Genomic DNA, 16,283 nt, shown 5'->3' with positions numbered 1-16,283 from the left:
ATATATATATATATATATATATATATATATAGTATGTAAAATATATATTATAAATTCGTTTAAACAAACCTGCAAAGTGTCACCGATGTTGATAACCAAAGCTCCGTGAACAGGAGGGATCTCAGCCCATTCACCGTTGTCTAGTTTGACGTAGAGACCACCAATGCCGTCTTGTAACAAAACAGTCAACATACCCATGTCGGAGTGACGGCCGACGCCAATTGTCAGCTCGGGGCTCGGGCAAGTGGGGTAGTAGTTCATGTTGACCATCTTGGTTCCCATCAAACCATTCATCCTCTCTTCTTCCAGTTTCACTCCTACATTCTCCATCAGAATGTTAACTATATTTTCCACCATTTCCATCGATGACTTCAGGAACTTAAGTGCCACCTCTCTGTCACACGTTTATATTTTGTAAGTTTATGATTCAAAACCGAATGAATATTATTGATTTATTTCTTTCTATATATTATTTTACATTTCATCTCATTTTCAACATGATTTTCCTAGCATATTTATACACTATCTATATAACACAAGTTTAAAGTAGAGTTTAGTACATATGTATATACCTGCATGGTTGAGGCCAGTGTTGGAGAGCCTCATGGTCACTGGTGTACATCATACTCACATAATCCTTCCACTCAATCGCCTTCTCCTTATCTGGCACGAAACTTGTTCCGTACTTAACCAGCTTGCTTGGACTCACTTCTTTCAAATATATCGCTTTTTCCTCAGGTGATTGTGCAAAAAACTCATGAGCCGATGTTTTTAGCAAGTCTAGCAGCTCCACCGAAACACCATGGTTTACCACCTGCCATTTGCAATCCATCCTCAGAATGATACAGTTTTCATATTACTAAACATGCATTTTTAAGAGTTTGATAAAGACACTCGATCTTATAAGCAAGCATTTTTAACGTAAGTTCATAAGATAAGATTGATTGTATCATCCAGATCAAGTTTATACATGTTTACTCACATATGTAGCTCATCTCTACACCAACCAAAATGATATGTGTCAACTATTATTTACCTGGAAGAAGCCAAGTGTCTCGGCAGCTTCGACGATCTGTTTGGCCACCTCTTTGTGGTGTGGACCATTTAGGTGGAAAAGATCGATTGGCTGGGAAGCCTCACACGTATAGGCGTTTTGGGTCGGGATTCGCTCAGAGATAGGCTGGACGAAGGGCTGTGGAACACTGGAGAGGCCTGAGTCTATCATACCTTTCACGCCGTTGCCTTGTTTGACCACGAAATTGTACAATGTGGGTTGGTCCTCGAAGTTGATGATAGCCATTGTCTCTACACTTCTGCTTAAAATTTTGAATGTGTTTTATGCTCTTGTTAGATTGCAAACTGAATCTTGAGAAGTAACAAAGTGAAGCGGCTATAAATACTAACGAAAATACCAAGCGTGCATAATGCCAAGAGTTCGATATAATTTTCTGTACGTACGTAGTGTATCGAAAGAGGGAGTTTTAATATATTTCAACTACCTACATGGTACATATCTTCTCATTTATATTTGATTTAATGTTTTGCCAATGAGTTTGTCAAACATTTTACCAACCCCCATTCTACATAAAAGTTTGATGCATGTTAATCCAAATAAAAGTAAACGTTGAATTATTTCGTTTTCTTGGTATAAAAATGCTTCAACCATTCAATGCTATATATATTTAAATAAAAACATCTTACGTTAGGGTTATCTATAGCTAGTTTTCTTACAAGAGGACATGTGACATGTGTGGTGTCAGGTGTGCGTCTTGCCATTAAACACAAAGACATTCACATATCAAACTATAACATATAAGAAAAATTAAATAGGTAAACAAATACATCTTTAGGTGGGTATATATATACCGATATACGTAAGCAAATTATGCTTGTAGCTCTTTAATAAATAAAAAAAAAAGAATAGAAGAAGTTAATTATAAATTCTAGTAGATTTTCATTTTTGGCTTCTAAATAGTTTGACTCAAAAATCACGCCTGATAATACTACTTAACGGCGGGCAACCGTGAGCCATGCCCCTCCTTCAATGTCAACGCCTTGGGCTATGTTTTATTGTTATCGGCTTTAAATTGAAAGCCCAGTACGTTGAAAGCTAAAATACTCCTATTAGAAGCCCACCAAAGCGGATGCCTATGTCGGTATGTTCTTACTTTTTTTTTTTTTTTTGTCTTTGATTACCAAAATTGTGTGACTTTAATATATGCGTTGATGATCTCACCAAAAAAAAAAATGCGAAAAAAAACTCAAATTGTATTAGTAGTATATTAATGTCTACTCACAATACCTAAGAAAATGCTATTGAAGCTAGGTAAATTATATGTTTTGAAATCAATTTCTGATATTCCTACATATCTTTTTAAAAACTGAAAAAGTTAAATGTTTGAAAATATTAAAAGAAGATGGGAGAGGGATGTCTTGTCTCGAAGAAAAAAATTGTGACAAAAGACAAACGGAAGTGAAATCTCACATTTGGGTAACAAGGTCGCTATTGGTACACAGTTGCATGCAATAACTACGTCCCTAGCTGTTTTGATTAGCTTCCTCAGAAGAAGATTACTGATTTCCCACTTTTAACCTTGTTAATCGTTTTCATGATTGGATTTTTAAGTGCTTTCAAATTACATAGAAAAAGGAAAAGGGTCAGATTTTTTTTTTCCCAGTTCAGTGGGAAAGGTCAACCCCATCATCTAGTCTAGCAATGTATAATTTTCTATAAAGATTCTGTCGGATCGGACTCTGTCTTGTGGCCATCGTTGCATTATCTTATTTTCCAAAATCTCCACGAACCACATGTACAGTATATACGTAACAATTCTTTTATTTATTTTGAAGATGTTAAATTCAATTGCTGCATGATTAGATAACACATGGCTCTGTTGATCTCAACGTCGACTCTTTATTAAATGCAATATACATCACTTTAATCATCTGCTTAATCCTATGTTTGATGATATGTACCCGGTACCCCCCCTAATTAAACTACTCGTCTCATAAATAAATTGAATAATCAATATTCTTACCAAAATGCACATATACCAAAAGATAGTTGCACTTTCTCTTATTATATGACATCGATCCTAGTTTCACTTTCTGCAATCCAAAAATGTATATAAAATATTTGATCCTTAAAATTGCACGAAAGAACATAATCGTTGACTTATATATATATATATATCATTAGATTTGGAAGGAAAAAAAAAACACATAAGAAAACAATTGTCCCTGTTTGCTATCATTTTCAGAAAAAAATATGGGAATATTAGAAATGCATAAAAACTCAAATATCATTTTCGAAAAGATATATAGGAATATCAGAAATGCATAGAAAAAACACAAATAATACTAGATTGAGGCTTGGAAGTAGAGAGATTATAGCTCTCCCTCTCATTGAAGGGGTAAGTTGTTGATTGTAGCTTTCGTTTTCAACATGCATAGAGAGCGACCTTCACTGCTCTAACGGTAACACACACAGGCTTCATAAGAAAAATTGGAAAATCCAACACCGAATCTTTGTAACATTTTATTGAAGTGGACAAAAGCATTTTGTATTACTTAAATTCAACGCATCACAAGCACAACAATCTGTGTGAAGACGCAATTCCTTTAAAAAAGCATGTTATACTATATGTATACAATTCGCAATTGTATTAATTTGTGTGTTTTCAAATACTAATCAAATTGCAACATTAACATTTTTACTCTTTATATATGTTTACTCTATATGTAACATAAAAGGAAGAAATACACCAAACCAAAGGAGATACAAAGTAGTAAGGCAACAAAGTGCCAAGAAAACCACCAAATTAAAGATGGTTAAACAAGGGAGATATATAAAATAAAAAGCATAGGAAAAGAATATAAGAGACTGGCAAATAAGTACAATACTGTCGACAGTTTTTTAAATTTATTAATGACAATGTCCCTAGTAATCCAAAGAATAACGTTCAAACTCTTAACTAAATTGCAACATTATATCAGCCAAATTAACTAAGGGTTTAACCAGCGTAAAAACTTGTAGTGAATTGAATTTGTACATTATACTAATTGGAACACTTGTATCACTTGAGTTTTAGAGAGTTGAATGAATTCCTATTGCCTTTTGCCTGTTCAAGTTGACCAATTATATATAGAAGACAAAAAACAAAGTTTGAGATAGTGGGAATTCACCGAAATTATTGAAAAATGGGTAACCACTGATATCTTTCTTGAGAGATAGTAAAAATGACAAAATGAATATAACAATTAATGATTATTTTGATGCAATCTTTATTATCTTGTTTTAATTTGACCTAAGCATATACGATTGGTTGTATCAAATATATGTTCCCAACGTCAAGAAGCAGGGTCAACACACTTCAGTGTCATGAATATATGTAGTTTGCTATGATCGATCCAAATCGTGAGCCTTAACATATATAAATTCGGTGGAGACCCGACTAGTAATAATAAGCTGTCGGGCCTACAATAAATTGAAGAATGAAGAGGTTGTTTGTTTCCCATTTCTCCATATATAATAACTTGTTTAGTTCAACATGTCATATTCAATGTTAGGGTTTTGGATCATAAAACTGATGAGTTTAGCCAAAATAAAATAAGAAGAAAGGATCATAAAACTGATTTTTTTTTCCAAGAAAAATGATGCACATGGTTTATGGAAAAGTAAAAGCAAACGAGAGGGCTTCAGCCTTCAGCCTTCAACTTCACAAAGATTCGTCAAAGCAGAAAAAAAAAATAAAGGGGACAAATTTCAGAGAATATAATTTGCAGATTTTGAAGCCTTATTATGTTTGTTATAAGAATTATATGTCTTAAAAAAGTGATTGGAACTTGGTTCCGTATCATGTCTTTCATCTCCACCCCCCTCTCTCTCTCTCTATATAGCTAGCTATATTTTCATCATGCATCAATATTAATAATTAAACCCTATAAATGAAATTATTTGGATGCTTTAATTTGTGGACACAACATGCATTCTTTAGCTCCTTGCCTATCATTGCAAGAATTTTGTGTACAACTTATCATGTTTTTGTGTTTTTGCCTGTGACCAATTAGCTAGTCGGCATTATATTCTTTATATCCATTCATATGTAAGCATCGAAGAGAAAGGCCACAAGCTATATATGTTTACGTTTAGTCATTCGTCTTATGATTAAAACTTGCATCATATATTCCTTAATACACAATTGTTCCGTGAATCCACTACTAGTTAATTAATCTCTTATCGACCTCACCCAATTTATTCGCATCGATCGTAAAAAAGATGTTGTTTGCCTTAAATAATCTCAACAAACTTTTCACTCATCTTAGAATCGTCTTTTTGGTTTTCACATTATATAAACTTTGATTCACTGTAAAAAGGTAAAGTAGATCAAAAGGAACCATAATAACTTTCTCTTGTATTGAGATCGCCATTGGCTAAAATTTTATTCTCACGTCATAATTAGATGATGATGATGATGATGATGATTAAGTGAAGTTCTTTTATTTTATTCACTAGACAGAATCTTCATGTGTTCATTAACCCCAGGAATAAGTAACTAAGTACATTATGATAAATCTACCATAAAAATAAATAAGCTGCTTAATTAATCAAACTAAACTAACTGATCATCAAATTTAATAGCTAGCGACATTCATTGATTCGTATGTAAATGAGATTAGGTAGTAAGATCAGAAGCTCCAAGTGTTTGAATGATGAGCATCTCCAGGTGCGTCAAATTCACAAGGAAAAGGGATGAGGTTGGACATTGCTTCGTGAAGCCATCCGTCATCGTGTTCCATCTGCTGAAATAGGGATGCACTAATTAGCTTTACAAATTACTAATAATTAATGATGGCATATCATATATATACTGTCATGGGGAATATAATTAAAAATAATACCTGGATCAGATAGTCGTCTGATCCTGAAAACATATCTTCCTCTTTTTCAGAATGGTTGTTGTGATTCTTAGACATGGGAGATTGTTCTTCGCATGTGTCATTGTTTCTGGCAAATCGTCCCCGAACGCGAACACGCCGGTCGGCTAGGGTTTTACGGCAAACATACTGCATATATACATATAGTTTTAAAACTGTCTTTCTTATCGAATATAATTATCTAAATAAGAATGAGAGTGATGTATACGTACCTTGATGGTCTTATTGAAGTTGCGTTGGTTCTTTTTCTTCAAGTACCTCATGATCCTGTCTTTACGTTCCTCCACCGAATAGCGTCCCACTTTTATGTTTGGCTCAGCTTGTATCCCTCCTTCACTATTTCCCTGCTTCATATTCATATTTCAATTCTTACGTATATTAATAATTAACTAGTAATACACATGCATGTCACTCTCTTTAATAAATGATTCCGAGACGTGTATACGTACCCATGATTGCTCTCCTGTGGCCGGACGGAACGAGGGCTTGATCTCCGGTGAAAAACCGTAGTATTCTTGATCCCCACCGTGAAAGTATTGTGTAGCATTATTATTCACACTCATTTTCTGGTAATAGTTGTTGTATTCATCAGGCGGCGCAGAGACGTCAGAGATTCCAAAAAGTTGGGGTAAGAAGATGGATTCTGCTGGATTAGAAGAAGAGGTGTTGAAGGAGCCATAACAGTCGTCAAGGTAGCTATATAACGCTGAGTCCACGTCAGGACATGAAGAAGAGCCGTGAAACTGCGAAGAAGTCTCGCCGGAAAATGCTGTGAAATCAGCGCCGTATAACTGAGGAATAGATGATGCCATTTTTGTTAATTAGTTTTGGGTTGTTTTGGGAGGAAATTAAATGAGAGTGTGTGCAAAGTGTGTATATATATAGGAGTTTTTGTTGATAGTTCGGGCAGGCTGACCGTAACACTAATTGGGGAGACCGAACACACCAGAGTTTTACAGTTAGTGAGACGACTCTCTGCTCTGTTAATAACACTCTCTTTTAATGCTGTCAAAACCATTTTCTAATTAACTTAACATCTTTAGTTATTACCAGCTTTTTCTGTCCTTTTATGTTCTAACTGTTTCTATTTTTCGTTAGTTTTTCACTTTCTTTCTTTCAACATTTCATCCAACCTATCCCTCTTAAGGACTTTTTGTTCTTCTTGTATTCAACATATTAAAAAACAGATGATAAAAATGAAAAATATAAACAGCTTAATTATTGATGGAATATAAATCTTGATATACTAAAGATATATATATATGTCGAATGGTGATAGGTTAGATAATATATGGAGCACAGGCGAATAATTAGATATCTAATTTAAGCCACACCAGTTGTCCTCAGTTGCCAATGTTCTTGTCTCGACTTTTTCCATTAAACAGAAAGAAAAAAATGAGAGAATAAATGTTTTCGCGTTTTTTTCAAAGGGCCGTACGCAAATACACACGCTATGAAAACTACGTAAAGAGAAACCCTATGCCTAGCCCCAGAATCTTAACACATGTTCTTGCACCATTTTTAATTTATTTATCACTCCCATGAACTAAACTCAAAATTTATAATTGTGCTTTTGCATGAGAACCATGCATGTATGCGTATATATTTATGCAAGGTCTGATATATAAACTTTGGTCACCAACGTTGGTAATCAATCTATGGGATCTGTGAAGATTCTTGCCATTTAAGATGCATGATTCAAATCCTTAACTAAGTTGTAGTATAACATATATTTCAACCACTAAATCATCATGAATTGGTGTATGTGTTTTTTTTTTTTTTTTTGAAAAATTGAGACAATGCAAAAAAAATGTAAAGTAATAAAATATGGCTAGTGGGAATGAGATCATAACTAAGCGCAGATATCAAATACGGAGGGCTGCCTCAAAACATGTTCAGTGAGATAGGAGATTCGAAGGAAAGATGATGGATGGGTCATGACATGACTGAATATGCATTCAAAGATTAAAGTGAGACATGTTTTTCTTTGGGTCCTTTATCTTGTTTTCTGTGAAGTTTGTACAATTCTTCATGATATTAGATTCTCTGTCCATGATCTGCTAAGCTTCAAACTCGTCTTTTGGACTAGACAATGAAATATTTCATTAGAAAAAAGAAGATCTTCCAAATATCTCAAACTATACATCATAACGTGCCAGTTAATTATATGTCATCTATTGTAACTAATAAAATCAACATGAGAATTGGGTATTCACATTAATTATTACCAAAAACAAAAACAAAAAAGTGAATACGAAATTGCCATGCATAGGAATAGAATATCATTTATTTCAAAATCTACAATCCGATCTTATCCTATTTGTGCATCTAATTATATATGCTCTCAAAATATGAAAACTCATCAGCTATCTCTAAGAACAGTGAACTACATCAATATCTGAAACTCTGCGTCGTGTTGGTGTTGCACTTCAAAGTACTGATACCTTTTTACTGAATTGTTTATATATATGTAATTTTGAGTTTTTGGTTGCTTTTTCGTTCAAACTTAAAAAAGTTGTTCTTGCAAAATCTTACTCTCATGTGTTCTGTTAAGCTAAAGCGAAACTGATATCTTAGTTCGATCTTTTATTTGTTATCAGAAAAGATTCCTACCTTTATTTATCCTACACTTGAAAGAAGCATTCATTCTTCTCAAAAAAAGACTGATCTATACAGTTAATAGTAATCCCTTAAAACTGTCACGTAATTTCAACATTTTCTTGTTTTTGTTCTTAAAACGATGTTTTCAGGGCAAAAAAGAATCTGAGAGGTAGAGATAAAAAATGAAAGAGTTAGATGAAAAGAAAAGAAAAAAAGCTTATTAACGTGCAAGTTGTGTTTGGCTATTGTTAATTGGTGCATGTTGCCTGAGGAATGAATCTTTTAGGCATGTAGCTGTTCCCTTGAAGGACCAAAAATAAAAGTAGCCACAAAGTTTTGTTTTTTTTTTCCAACTATTTTCACATAAAACTTAATCCACTTTAGAAGAGTATATTTTCCCCACAGAGTTACGTTTACTATTGTATATGCTGCCGAAAAAGAGAAGATATGTCCTGATTTTGTTCTACATGCTTAGGCAACCGTGCTCGAGTTGCTACCTAAACACTATCTATCTTTCTTTCTAGAAGATAGATTACCAATTGTTTCTGTTACTGAGTAATTAACCATGCATATTCATTGATTGGAACAACTGTATTTAAAAGGAGTAAAGCTAAAAAGGCAATGAAATATTACAGCTTTGAGTTTTGAGTCAGAACCATTAGCAATACATGAACCATTTTAAAAACAACCCATAGAAGGATCTGAACAGACCAACGTTGTCACCTAACCATGACAGACCTGAGTTACTTTCATGTTCGAGTGGAAGACGATAAATTAGTTTTTGTTGGAAACTCTGTTTCGATAAACAGAGTAGGTAAAATAAACATTCAATTCTTCATCTCCGGCAATTTGTGGGTATTTTTATGTTATCATAAAACTTCTGAGTTCTATTTCGTACTTTGTGATGATCTTGACGTTAAGACTAAACTCATTCTTGATTCATTAAATGTCTTTGTTTTTAAAATACTATAAGCACCAATTTTCATACAAACCTTCCACTTAGAAACCATGCATATAAAAACATCAGCTACTTTTTTTTTTAGCTTCTTTACTTAAGGTATCACTATTTTGCATTCAGTCTTGAAATGATAACAAGAACAAGCCAATTTGGATTTTGGTTTGAGGCTTAGACATAGTTACAGTCTTATAGACTCTGATGATATAAGGATAAGACAATGACTTGCGAAACAATAAACTATCTAGAAGCGATCAATGATCCTGAGGAGAGATTGAGTCAACGCCAAGTAAACCTCCATATGGTAACGAAAACTTGAGGGCACTTGGATGTTGAGTGTCTCGAGACTGGTTTTGCACGAGACCGGAGGATCCACCACCTTCACGCTGACATCATACGCAGACTTGTCGTAGTCTCCGGCTATCAAGTGAGCGTCGGCTTCTCGCACGCCACGCTTAGCCGTGGAGAAACCCAAACCGCACTGCTTCAACGCTGATGCAGCCATGGGATTCCGGTAGTGCATGGAGCCCAAAGTGGAAGCGCTCTTGGTAAGGGTAAGGAGGTGAGAGTTGATACATTTGAGGATGATTCGAGCCAGTCCAACTTTTTCGGCTTCAGGAGAAGAGGGGTCGGAGCTTAGACAGCGAAGACACAAAGTGGGGTTGTCAGAGTTATGGCATTCTTGCATCATTAGCTCTTCATCGGCTCTGGTGATTACTGATATTCTTGTTACAAGTGTGGTGAGGAGAAGAAGTCTTGCAAGCAAAGCCAGCTTCTTGTTCATGCTTTTATTGCTCTTTTCACAATTTGCATGTAAGTGTGAATCATCACCATTGTCTGCGTGCTTAGCCTCCTTAAGTGCTGTTACGATTTCGTAACGTTCGGAATTCGGAGATAGATAGAAAATGCTTTTTCTATAACTCCATTGGTTGCATTATGTATTGTTGATGACACGTGGTTCAAGCGTTACTAGTTTACAAGATTAACGTGAGTGGTCGACTTATAATTACGGGCCATACCTGGGCCAAACATTCCGTGGGCCAATTTAAGAAAGCGTGACGGTGCCAAGCCGAGCATTTTAAATGACCGTTGCCTGCTCAGGACAAATCTGTAAATGCACATAAATTTTAAAATAAAAACCCAAAATAGCCGTTACTAAAGAGCCTCGCGTTATTAATAAAATCCACATTTCTTTTTCTCAGCGAATCACACAACTCTACTACATTTCTCTCTCGATCTCTGTTTCTCTATATCACAAACCTTCAATGGCGTCAGATCAGAGCACGATCATGGAGGCGAAGACGAGACATCCTCTTCACCAGATCGCAGATACGCCAACACACAAGCTTCTTCTGAAACAATGGCTAAAAGAAGAAGAGCTCATCCTCAGCCGTGTCTCTCACAAAGAATCTCAGATCGACTCTGTTCGTAGAGAAATCACTCAGCTTTACATCTTCTTCTTTCTCTTCCACTCCATTTCTCTGCTGCTCCTCTTCCACGCGTCGTCTTCTTCATCTGCTGCTGCTGCTTCGAGTGCCTGTAAAAGGTCATGGATCCCTTCACTCTGCGCTCTCTTGTCTTCCTTGGGGATCATTTGGGCGGTACGGTACAAATCTGAAGTGGAATCGCATCTTGAGAAGCTGCTAGAGAGGGAGAAAGAAGATGCGAAGCTGTTGCGCAAATGCGTTGAAGAGCTGAAGAAGAAAGGTATCGAATTTGATTTGCTCAAAGAAGTGGACGCTCTTCGTAGAGCAAAGAGTTTGAGAGTTGAGTCGAAGCCTGTGAGAAAATGGTCTGCTAGGGATTTCGTGACGCTCTTCTTCTTCTCTGTTTCGTGTTTGGTTCTCGCCATGATTAGACTCATTCTCTGCGATTAAGATTATCTTCTCATTGCTCTTTTGTTTTCGCATTTTGTAATGATTCACAGCAGAATTCTCTGGTTTCTGCAATTTTAGTTTTTTGTTTGAGATAATAAAGAACAAGTTTGATTCATCTTCTCCAATCCTTATTTGTACAGTTAATTTGTCTAGTCAGATATTTTTAAAGAACATAAATCATATATATATACTTGAAGAAGATCCATTTCAAGATTTTGTTCTTCAATTTAACCTGGAATATCTAATAACCAACCTTGTTCGTTTCACAGCTTAAAAGCTGAAAATCTGATATCATTTCTCTTCCATGTTTAAAGTTGTTTTAAAGTCAAAAACAGAGTGAAGAAAAAAAAAAGACACTAGTTTAAGACTCAATAGTAAATAATTAGTAATCAAAGCTATGTGGAAGAAAGAAACCTAAAAAAACTAGTTTAAGGCTTGTTTGTTTATTCAGCATCTTGTGACTTAGTTTTCTTCTTCTTCTTGCTGTGACCATTATCTGTTGTTGTCAATTCCTCTTCTTCTCCTGCTTTGCTCTTCTTCTTCTTTTTCTTTGATTTCTCTTCTTCCTCCTCTTTATTTTCTGTCTTTCTCTTCTTTTTCTTCTCTGAGACCTCCACTGTTTTTTCTCCCTCATCTACGAAAGGAGAATACAACCCATAAAACAAAACCGTTTACCTCAAAAGATCAGAGAGCTCTGTTGGGTCACTAAGAGAGTTAGATGTACCTTTCTTCTCAAGATTTTCCATCACTTCTTTCATTACATCAACAGTCTTACGTGGGGCAACACCCTTGTCATAAAACTCAAGTCGTTCCTCCACTTGTTCCTTTAGTTTCTCACCGAAAGCTGTACTGCTGCTATCTGTATACGACACCACCATGGTTTTGTAGTTAGCAATTAACAGCAATGCATTATTACTATCCCAAACGCCTCCTTCTTATTCAGGGAAGTCTAGATTTTTACCAGCGAAACAATCAATCCGGGATGCAATGGAACACTTGTTTGCAAGGAAACGAGCAATACGGCCCTTGTTTTTAGCAGATGCACGTCCAATGAATGACGAATGGAATATTAGACCATATTTGGGTGTGTTTCCACGTGTTTTTAGCGCCCTGAAATTTACTTAAAAGGTCAGCTACTGCAGTGAAATTAAACTTGCGTAGCAGAACAAAGCTTGAAATGCACCTGAAAAGTGCCTTCTCAGCACCGAGAATCTGGAGAGTTGAAGATGGGCATTTGGCAAGATTTGTCAGACTTCCTGCATGTGAAATTAACCTAGCACCAACCATCTCTCCGATCAAGGCTGCCAAATTTGGAGCAATGTCGCTCATTTTAGTAACAAGATAATCATAGAGCTTCTTCCTGTAATCTGCGAGGTCCATCACTCTCTGAGCAAAGGTCTGGACATTGATCAGATCAAGGGGTGATAAATCCTGGCCTTCAGTAGGGAAACCAAGCAATGTTTTAGAACAAGAGAGCTAATAGATACATTTAATAAGAAATCATGATTCTCATGAAACAAGCTCCACCAGTTTCTTACCCATGGATGCTTTTCCAGCTTCAACAACCTCTCTTGCCTTGTCTTCATCCCCCAAGACTTCAGTAAGCATTGGGATGTGCTCTTCAGACAACTTCGACTTGTCCTCGATAATCTTTGACACTCGTGCATAAAGGTAGTTGTCATTTACTATCTTGACAAGTTCAGGGAAGTGCCACGAGTACCATTCCCTGTTTTAAAAAGCAGGTAAGAAAACATTATTCAGGTAAAAACAAAGATAGTAATCTGCAAGGCAAAACAAAAAAACAAACCTGACTCTCATAGCAAAGGAATTGATATCCTTATCAAGCGTGTCAAGCAGGAAAATAGCTTGAATAACCATGTTATCCACCCGGTTAACATTGAACTTCACCTTTGCTCTGCTGTAACTGTGAGCTAGTCCAAGTTGAGCTTTTTCCAGATCACCAGGCTACATTATAAGAAATTGATATTGAGCAAGAATAGCGAAAACAATCAGAGATATAGGTACAAGGTAAATCATAAATAAATATCGCACCTTTAGGTCTTTGATGAACCTATGGAAATGCTGGCGCACACCTCTAAGAAGCTCATGGACGAACTCATTGCTCTGGCAAGGAATTTTTGTGGCTTCAAATATGCAAGACCCGATTTTTGGCTCAGCCACTCCCAAACTAAACTTTGGCTTCTTTCCTTCCTTCACTTTCGGGAGATTCAGCTCCAGAAAACTTCTCAGCTCATCAGTCATATACCCTACAAGGTGTAATTAACCAATACTTCTTATCAAAACCTCAAGAGAAAACTAATACAGAACAGAATAAGCAGATTCCAGTTGTGGTCTTTAAAGACAAAATCCCACCCAATTATATAAGAGCTCGATTTCTAGAAAAAAAAAGCTTTTTCCAGCATAAAAATATAATAGAAAGCAAATAATACAGTATATGAATATGCTAGAGAGTGAAAGAGCTGTAATTTAGTGGAGAGTTAACCTTCAGAGATGGCGCTGATTTGGTTGAGAGCATCGAGTGCAGACTGTGATGGGTGAAACGCAGTGAGCTGGACGACCCGCCCGAACCGACTAAGGTCCGAGACGGAGCTCCGAACCGCCTCCGTGTTCTGTCCAATCTCATCTACACCTTGTACCTGGAACAATGCGTAGCCGGAGGATGATTCGCTAAGAAGATACAGTGACATTGTAGCTAGAAGCAAAAAAACCCTAGCCGTCTTTTTGAAATTAAAAAGTCGTGTATTTATGCAGTTTCCGATTCGGAGAATTTTCAATTTGGACTAGGTTTAAGGTTACTTCGTAAGGAAGATGATGAGGGCTTTGCTATTATATTAACTCCATGGGCCTAGCCCATTAAGTAATCTTAGCCTCTGCGAAGTGTGGTCCAAATTATATATTACGGTTTAAGTGCGGTTAAGGTGAGTGTATTTCTCGAATAAATTTTCATAAATTCTTTATGATAAAAATATTCTGGTTTAATTTTATTGAACAAAAAAAACACAATTTGGAAATTCTACGTATTATGGGAAATTTAGTCAAATTTTGATGACTATTATAATTGCAAGTTGCAACTCAAAAATTATATTGGATCCAATACGCTTTTGTTTGTAAAATTTTTTTGGGATTAGTTTGTGAAAAAGGCATATACGCTCTTTTAATAATTTGTATTATAGGTAATAAATTGTAATACAAATTATATTGGGATTAAGTTTGTGAAAAAGGCATGTACGCTTTTGTAATTTTAAATATTCCTTTTAATATAAGGGTTCCTACTTCCATTATGGTTCATATATAAATATCATAATCTATTAGGGTTTGTAATTATCAAAACCGAAAGAGAAGCGCATATTTGATTAGGGTTCTCTAATTCGTTTATTAGCAAAAGGCTGTCTTTTACGAAGTTGTTTTTTTTCTTTTTTCAGTTTTCCACAAATTTTGTTTGATATCTCAATGTATCGGAAAGCAACCAGAGTTGGTTCAACCTTGGGAAGAATAAGTGATTTACCTGACGAGTTATTGGTGCAGATTTTGTCATTCCTTCGGACAAAAGAAGCGGCGAAAACAAGTGTTTTGTCAAAAAGATGGCGTCCCGTTTGGAAAGTGTTTCTAAACCTTGAAAGAGAGTGTGTAGAGCTATGTGCTATATGCGCTCTCGATTTTTTTCCTTACATTCTAATGCATAGCTCTAAATTGCGAGTTCTCAGGTTCAAACAACAGAGATGTTGCGGCAACCGTCAAAGAGGAAAGTGGAAGGAACCGAATTTTTTGCCTCTAAGTTTGTACAGGAGTCTGGAAGCTGTTGAGTGGATTGGGTATAAAGGAAGAAGAGATACAGAGAGAAAAGCGGCGATCTACATCTTACATAATGCATGCAACCTCGAGAGCATGGCTATTACAGCCTCAACATCCAACACTTATGATGAAAATACTATCATACTGGCTGACTTAGCGTGCATCCGGACGAATTCTGGCCGATGCTACGTTTCAATGGATCCTTGATATGACCTTGTATTTATTTTTCTCTCTTTTTATTAAGCTACCAAAATTATTTTTGTGATGGCTAGGCTAGAACCTTTCTTGCTTAACATGGTCAAGATGTCATTCAACAGCAAATCCCTTTTGCCTTCGTTTATCGAACATCGTTGTCTTATAGTTTTCTTGCTAAATAGAATCCAAATATTTGCCGGAGTGCAGGCAACCTAAAGAAAGACGATGGCTATTACATCCTCAACATCCAACACGTCTGAAGACAACACTTGCATACTTATTGACTTTGGTCGCATCTCCAAGAACTCTATCGGATGTCACCTTTCTATTACACTTTATGGTTTGAGGTTTGAGCTTTGACTAATTTTTTTTTTTTACTCTCTCATCTCTTAAGCTTACTAATTTCCTTTTCTTTGATGGTTTGCATCTCTGTTTAATACAATCACATCTATATCAAAAATCTACATACGCACGTGGTCTTTGCTTCTCTTGATTGATTGGTAGATTTTCGGATGATGAAAGGTTTGTATTGACTGACTGACTAGTCTCATAAGAAGTGTTTTAACTGGTCACAAGCTGGCCTCATGGAGGACCGGCATGGATCAACTACCATCGGCTTTGGCATGGAAGGTTTTGTGCTTATCTTTAATGGGACTGGCCCATCAATATTGTACTTATATTCCTACTACGCAAAAATAAATCAACTCACATGGGCCTTTGTCCTTTATGTAAGGGAAAAATATGCTATAACCTGAAACAATGTCAATAAAACATATCCCAAACGATCATTGAAATTTTATAATCTCTAAAAAAAGCCATTTTGTGATTATTACTTCTCTACCTTTAGTTCTGGTCTATTAGTCTAGATTAAGGTGCAGGGCAATTGGCAAAATCAAACGAAAAAA

General features: G+C 35.9%; 6 protein-coding genes across 6 annotated transcripts in view; 2 read left to right on the top strand and 4 right to left on the bottom strand.

Moving 5' to 3' along the window:
• The window catches only part of LOC17892971 (feruloyl CoA ortho-hydroxylase 2), a 2,952-nt gene extending 1,611 nt beyond the window's left edge, over positions 1-1,341 (bottom strand). Inside the window, exons 1-3 of the mRNA XM_006300209.2 lie at positions 1,037-1,341; positions 573-814; positions 58-394 (exon numbers count right to left, since the gene is read on the bottom strand). Of these exons, the coding sequence (XP_006300271.2) occupies positions 58-394; positions 573-814; positions 1,037-1,300 (843 nt within the window). The 5' untranslated portion in view covers positions 1,301-1,341. The remainder of the gene's footprint in view (positions 1-57; positions 395-572; positions 815-1,036) is intronic.
• Positions 1,342-5,688: 4,347 nt separating this feature from the next.
• Positions 5,689-6,749, bottom strand: LOC17892727 (zinc finger protein CONSTANS-LIKE 10). The gene is made up of 4 exons (XM_006299976.1): positions 6,387-6,749; positions 6,150-6,281; positions 5,902-6,066; positions 5,689-5,799 (listed from the first exon to the last, which is right to left on the bottom strand). The coding sequence occupies exons 1-4, from the start codon at positions 6,747-6,749 to the stop codon at positions 5,689-5,691; spliced, it is 771 nt and encodes a 256-aa protein (XP_006300038.1).
• Positions 6,750-9,551: 2,802 nt separating this feature from the next.
• Positions 9,552-10,343, bottom strand: LOC17893029. Its single transcript, XM_006300080.2, has one exon. It carries the CDS (start codon positions 10,275-10,277, stop codon positions 9,738-9,740), a length of 540 nt encoding a protein of 179 aa, XP_006300142.1. The 5' UTR covers positions 10,278-10,343; the 3' UTR covers positions 9,552-9,737.
• Positions 10,344-10,685: 342 nt separating this feature from the next.
• LOC17890599 lies at positions 10,686-11,487 on the top strand. The gene has a single exon (XM_006299707.2). It carries the CDS (start codon positions 10,759-10,761, stop codon positions 11,368-11,370), a length of 612 nt encoding a protein of 203 aa, XP_006299769.1. The 5' UTR covers positions 10,686-10,758; the 3' UTR covers positions 11,371-11,487.
• Positions 11,488-11,627: 140 nt separating this feature from the next.
• On the bottom strand, positions 11,628-14,126 carry LOC17890933 (nucleolar protein 56). The gene is made up of 8 exons (XM_006297439.2): positions 13,874-14,126; positions 13,423-13,637; positions 13,178-13,335; positions 12,909-13,096; positions 12,554-12,806; positions 12,332-12,480; positions 12,095-12,229; positions 11,628-12,004 (listed from the first exon to the last, which is right to left on the bottom strand). Exons 1-8 carry the CDS (start codon positions 14,076-14,078, stop codon positions 11,814-11,816), a joined length of 1,494 nt encoding a protein of 497 aa, XP_006297501.1. The 5' UTR covers positions 14,079-14,126; the 3' UTR covers positions 11,628-11,813.
• A 715-nt stretch (positions 14,127-14,841) lies between these two features.
• On the top strand, positions 14,842-15,390 carry LOC17892537 (putative FBD-associated F-box protein At3g12840). Its single transcript, XM_023785520.1, has one exon. The coding sequence runs from the start codon at positions 14,842-14,844 to the stop codon at positions 15,388-15,390; it is 549 nt and encodes a 182-aa protein (XP_023641288.1).
• The last annotated feature ends 893 nt before the right edge of the window (positions 15,391-16,283 follow it).

The sequence above is a fragment of the Capsella rubella genome, unplaced genomic scaffold, assembly GCF_000375325.1.
Source record: "Capsella rubella cultivar Monte Gargano unplaced genomic scaffold, Caprub1_0 scaffold_3, whole genome shotgun sequence".
Taxonomy (NCBI): Eukaryota; Viridiplantae; Streptophyta; class Magnoliopsida; order Brassicales; family Brassicaceae; genus Capsella; species Capsella rubella.
Note: the sequence above shows the minus strand (reverse complement) of the source record. Positions and strands in the feature narration are given on the sequence as shown.